The sequence below is a fragment of the Mangifera indica genome, chromosome 19 (assembly GCF_011075055.1).
Source record: "Mangifera indica cultivar Alphonso chromosome 19, CATAS_Mindica_2.1, whole genome shotgun sequence".
In the NCBI taxonomy this organism is placed as follows: Eukaryota; Viridiplantae; Streptophyta; class Magnoliopsida; order Sapindales; family Anacardiaceae; genus Mangifera; species Mangifera indica.
This window is the reverse complement of record NC_058155.1, coordinates 7,541,171-7,547,329: the sequence shown is the minus strand read 5'-3', so window position 1 is coordinate 7,547,329 and position 6,159 is coordinate 7,541,171. Positions and strand designations below refer to the sequence as shown.

The following is a 6,159-nucleotide window of genomic DNA, read 5'->3' as shown; positions in this document are numbered from 1 at the left end:
CTCACAATATTTGAATCCTTTTGTTGAAAAGTGGAGTTGAGCTTGAGATTTTTCAATTGAAATTGAACAAGATGATGGGCTTGGACACCTAGGCCTTACACAATCTTACCGATACTTACCAAAGAATAATATTAACAAAATGGATAAATGAATAAATAATATATGCTCAGTTAACATTCTATTGTGATAAATGAATAATAGTGATACTTAATAATGTGGTAACATGTTGTATATCAACATAAAGTACAATTTTTTGTTATCAAGGGGTGGAAAGTGTCTTGGGGTCAAATCTTGTGTGGAAAAACGTCATTTACTCTTTTAACGTCGATAGAGCTCAAGATTTTGTGTGATTCAACGACAATGAAATGTTGAACCCAGAAGAGACGAGTGAGAAGTATTACCCTACTTAAACAACTAATGAGTACTAATTTGAGTACGTATGATAATATTTTAATTAAATAATTTTAAATTAATAATAAAGTAATATCTAATCACGTAGTAATACATCATCATTGATATCCAAATTGACATTTGTTATAAGTGTATATAGCATCACTCCTTATTTTATAATTTGATCCCACTATTCTAAAAGTATAATTAATTTTCATTTTAATTTCTTGTTGTAATTGTCATATGATTTCCAATTTTTTATTTCTTGGGTTCATAACACTGTATCCATGCAATTATAATTTATAGAGATTGAGTAATGTTATGTATACAATGTTGTATATAAATAATGGAGTGTCATTATATGATTAGATAGTTGAAAATTAAATATAAAATACCACTCAATTATATAGTGATCACTTTTGGATACATTATCAATCGAAGTTGTAGATAATTTTTTTTCAATTAAATCTGTTAATTTCTTTGAAAAAAATAAAAATAATTAATTAATCGAGAACAACAAAGCGTCACCTTTGAAAAAGAAAAAAAAATTTCTCGATTACTTGTAGAAATTAAGCTTACAAATCGGTATTAGCTAAAGAAGATAGTGCTTGCTTTTCGTACTGCTTTAAAATTTGAAGGGTGGAAATTTTTATCCCAATAACCATCAATTTGCTAGAATGTATAATCTAATTAATTACGCAGATTTGATGATCAATGCACCATTACATAAGGCTTTACGTAATTTCCTTCCACTGGTGGAAAGTACGATTCCAAAACACCACCGTCCCAAGTCTTTCTTTCAACGGATTTCAATGAAGTTGACTTGATGCTTCCCTTCAGCATGCAGGATGTCGACTCTTAAGCTTGCTATATAAATGAACTCATAGTCACTTCTAATTCCTTAAAAGCCGATCGAGCTTCCAAAGCTGCAGTGAAGCATTATACACAAACAAGAAAGGGTGGACATATATAAGGTACTTCTCTTAAAGCTTGTCTTTGATTTCATTTATGGTACTGAACAGACTTTGAGATTATATAATTTAGCACTAGGGTCGTTTCTCAAAAAGGCTTTCTTATTTTTTATTTATTTATTTTCTGTGTTTCCGTTTTACTTCTAAAGATGGGTGACAAAACTGCTAATCAGAACCAAGTGTCCATTGACTTGGATCGTCAAGGCCGCTCCAATTCCTCCTATGATGATGGTCCTCTCAAGCCAACTGGTAGCTTTGTTTCTTAAGCCTAGTTTCTTAACGCCATTAAAAGTGTATATATATACTTTTTTTTTTTTCTGTTAATAATATTATGTTTCCTAACTAGGAACTGCTGTGTGGGCTGCGAGTGCTCACATAATAACGGCTCTTATAGGATCTGGAGTTTTGTCATTGGGTTGGGCCACAGCTCAGCTTGGATGGATCTTTGGACCAATTGTCATGCTCTTTTTCTCTCTTGTCACTTGCTACACTTTTACTCTTTTCGCTTATGCGGTTTGTCGCCATTCTGGGAAACCTGCCACCTGGGAAAGAAACTACACTTACATGGACATTTTCCAATCGGAGCTTGGTAAATTTTTCACTTCAGTAAATATATTAACAAATTGACATACTTTTTGTTAATATTAAGCAAAGTCATGACATTTGATACCTTATTTTTAACTTCTTACGTACTTTTCTCAGATGGGATTCGGTTCGAGATAAGTAGAGTTGTTTATTACACAAGCCTTTTTGGAGTTGCCAGTGGCTACACTACAGAATCATCTGCAAGCTTAAAGTGGATTCTATATTTTCCTTTTCTCTGTATATTTTAATTCTTGTACTTATTTGGTAATGACTGATGAGTCTACTAATTTTTTGTCAATCAGTGCTATCCAATGGTCAAAGTGGTTTCACAGTGGTGGTGACAACGGCGGTGAATACCACATGAATCGCAACCTATGTGTGGTTATTTTTGGTGTAATACAAATTTTTTTCGCTCAAATTTATGAATTTGGAAAGTTAAGGTGGGTCACAGTAATGGTAACCGCGGTCACATCCCTTACTTACTCAATGATTGGTCTTGGTCTCAGTGTTGCTAAAGTTGCAGGTAATTACATATAGCTTTATATGTTAATATATTGTTACAAATTTCAACTAAGTTGGAGTTCATTTCTAGTCCATGCACAGCTGACTAGGGTTTTTTTCTCTCTTTAATTACCAGTAACTGGGAAATTCATGGGAAGTCCAACTGGTATAAGCATTGGCACTGTTACTGAGACCCAAAAGATATGGAGGGTCTTCCATGCAATTGGAGTTATCGCATATGCTTATTCTTACTACATCATCTTAATTGAAGTACATGTAATATCTTATTGCTTCTTTTTTATTAGAACAATGATATAAAACGAGTTTTGAGTATTCAATATAATGTGTAATTATATGATTAGGTGTTACGTTATTTTTAATTCAAAATCACCAAATCATATAATCATACATTATTTGAGTATCCAAAATTGATTACCCATAGTTTTATTATTTTTAATATTACCAAAAACAATTTAAAAAGAAAGAAAGAAAGAATTGGAATATCGCACTATAAGAAAAAGATAATATTCATACCCCTCCACATATTTATCATATTTGAAGTTTTAGCCTTTAATGAATCTCATATAAAATTTAATTCTACATGTACTCAAAATAATTTAATATATATACGGGATTCTTTCATGACTCATGTTGCTTAAAACTAATGATGTTAGAGGTATGTATAATTCGATGCAAATAGTAAAATTGAACCAAATTGCTTAAAAAATATGATTTAATATATATAACTATATTTAATATAATTTTTCAATAAGCAATTAGATGTATAATTTTTTTTAATTTTGTCATTTTTTTTATATGTATATTGTATATATATTTCATATTTATTTTATATATTTATATTATATTCTAGAAAACTATAATTTTATTAATTTTATTAAATATTGTATATTTAGAAGTAAATGATTTTAATATATTTAAATCGTAATCCAAACTAGACCAAACTATATTTTTTTCAATTTGGTTTGATTTAAAACCTAAAATGGTTTAGTTTGATTTGAACAAATTTCAAACCGTTTTTTCAATTTAGTTTGAAAAAATCTTTTAAACTACACCAAATCAAATCATGTACACCCCTAAATAACATCTATAAAATTCTTTCAATTATTGGTGCATGGCTTCAAGTACTTTATTGAGATTAGAGTGATGTTTTTTGCACACTCTTGAATATATAATTAGGTACATAGATTATGCGTCATTATGTGATTGAGTAATTTTGAATTAAAAATAAAGTAACAGATAATTATATAATCACATATCATCTATATGTTCAATTATGTACTTAAAAGTATGTACATATAATTTTACAATACAAATAATGACAGTCACTATATGATTTGATGTTGTTTTATTTCTAATTTAAAACTATCTAATTATATGGTGACATGTAATTATTTATACACATTGCTTGCGCACATAACATTAATCCTAATTTTATTGTTGAGATTAATAATAATTATACCATTAACTTCTCATTATCTCAAAACCAAATTTTGATTTATCTTTTGCTTTAAAAGCATTTCATCAGTTTTTTAATCTAGCTTATGAATAGCATTACGTACATAAAGTTGAATACAAATAATAATATATAACTATTTGATCGGATGTTATTTTACCTCTAATTCAAAATTCATCCATCACATAATAATATGTCATTGTTTGTACTTAAGTTTTTGTTTATTAATTATATACATAGTTTTATTATCATCAACAGATAATTAACTATTTCATGAAATAAAGATTTAAGCATTCTTTTTTTTTTTTTTGTATTACAGATTAAATATTGTAAGGAAGAGAAGTTATTTAATATTCTCTTAAGGGAATTAGGGAATGTTAATAGCATCTCTTGGAAATTTTTTTGCTATAACCTATAAAGTGAACTAAATTAACAACTTGTGTGATTTCAGGACACGATCAAGTCTCCAAGCTTAGAAGCCAAGACAATGAAGAAGGCATCAGTAATAAGTGTTGGATTAACAACATTAATCTACATGCTCTGTGGCTGCTTTGGTTACGCTGCTTTTGGAGACTTATTGCCTGAAAATCTCCTCACTGGTTTAGGATTTGATCAACCATTTTGGCTTCTAGAGATCGCCAAAGTAGCCATAGTTATTCACCTCATTGGAGCATACCAAATTTACTGCCAACCCCTCTTCACATTCATTGAAAAAGAAGCTTCTAATAGATTCCCGTCTAATATGCTTATCACCAAAGAGATTCAAATCCTAATACCTGGATTTAGGAGATACAAACTAAATTTGTCTCGCTTGGTTTGGAGGACAATTTTCGTGACTATAACCAGTGTGATTTCAATGCTCCTTCCGTTCTTCAACAATGGTGTTGGTCTCCTTGGGGCCTTAGGGTTTTGGCCATTCACAGTCTACTTTCCTGTTGAGATGTACATAAGGGAAAAGAAAATACAGAAATGGAGTACAAATTGGATTTGCCTCCAAATCCTAAGTTTTGCCTGCTTCATTATTAGCATTGCTGCTGGCATGGGCTCTATTGCAGGATTTGTTCTTGACCTCCAGACTTTTAAGCCTTTCAAGTTTGCTACCTGATCGCCATTCATCACGCTTTTTCAAAGACAATATATAATTAAGCTTGTGACTCCTAAAAGAATTAGTCTTAATTATATGTTGAAGAAATTATCAGTTGTTAAGAAAACAGTTAAATGTTTAGCATACTGTAATTTAAAAAAAAAGTTAGTGTTCAATAAATGAAACAAATTAAGGGTTGTTTGGTTGAGTAATTTTTTATTATTCTAGTAATTTATATTTTATTACTAGTATTAATTTGTTTAGTTTGTAAAATAATATAATATTTTCATTATCTTATATTATAAAGGTAATGTAAAAGGTAATATAATATAGAGAACAATGTAATTATCACATCTCTATTATATTTTAAAATATTATCAACGTAATTTTAATTTTATTATAATTTTATACTTATTAATTTTTTAAGACAAAAATATTATAGTTTTCAATTAAAATAATAAGCAACATGAATAATTTTTTTGGAAAAAAATATATTGGCAATAACAAAACAATTTGAAAAAAAAATTAATTAATTAATTTTATAGTTTCAAAGTCAATAAAATTATATACACAAACAATGACATGTCATCATATGATAGTATTGTTTTATCTTTAATTTAAAATTATTCAATCATATAGTGATATATTTTTGTTTGTATATAAAGGTTATGCATATAATGCTACTATTTGACAATATAGAAAAAAATCTTCATATATTATTAAAATGGAATATATTTTAGAAAATATAAAAAACAAATATTTAATATAAGATATGTTAATTTAATCAAATAAAACACATTATTTCAAAAGTATTTAAGTAACACAATATCTTAATATTATTTTATAAGCTATTTTTTTTGTTACTGTTAACTATTTACAATAATTATTTATATATATCAAATTTTATCAAATATAGTATAATTTATACTTAATAATCTTTTAAGTAATTTATTTTTATGATAATATTTTATTTTTATAATAAAAAATTATCTGAATCAAACACAATCTTAAGGTTTTTTCAATTTGAAGAATCACAAGTCTCTCCTATCATAACTACTGTTCAAAATCAATCAAATGGAAGAATTATAACTCAAGAACTTTTAAAATGGGTCAGAACTAAATTATTAAAAGGTTCATGTTAGTTAATTAAGATA

The 6,159-nt window shown here is 27.8% G+C and overlaps 1 protein-coding gene across 1 annotated transcript; it reads left to right on the top strand.

The window, feature by feature from the left end:
• The first annotated feature begins 1,510 nt into the window (after positions 1–1,510).
• Positions 1,511–5,026, top strand: LOC123202876 (amino acid permease 3-like). The gene is made up of 6 exons (XM_044619028.1): positions 1,511–1,610; positions 1,708–1,950; positions 2,064–2,157; positions 2,249–2,469; positions 2,584–2,723; positions 4,373–5,026. The coding sequence occupies exons 1-6, from the start codon at positions 1,511–1,513 to the stop codon at positions 5,024–5,026; spliced, it is 1,452 nt and encodes a 483-aa protein (XP_044474963.1).
• Positions 5,027–6,159: the final 1,133 nt, after the last annotated feature.

Coding starts and splice junctions, on each gene's coding strand:
- LOC123202876 (XM_044619028.1), top strand. CDS start 1,511: ATGGGTGACAAAACTGCTAATCAGAACCAAGTGTCCATTGACTTGGAT. Junction 2,470..2,583: donor CAGTGTTGCTAAAGTTGCAG/GTAATTACATAT, acceptor TTTAATTACCAG/TAACTGGGAAATTCATGGGA. Junction 2,724..4,372: donor TCATCTTAATTGAAGTACAT/GTAATATCTTAT, acceptor GTGTGATTTCAG/GACACGATCAAGTCTCCAAG.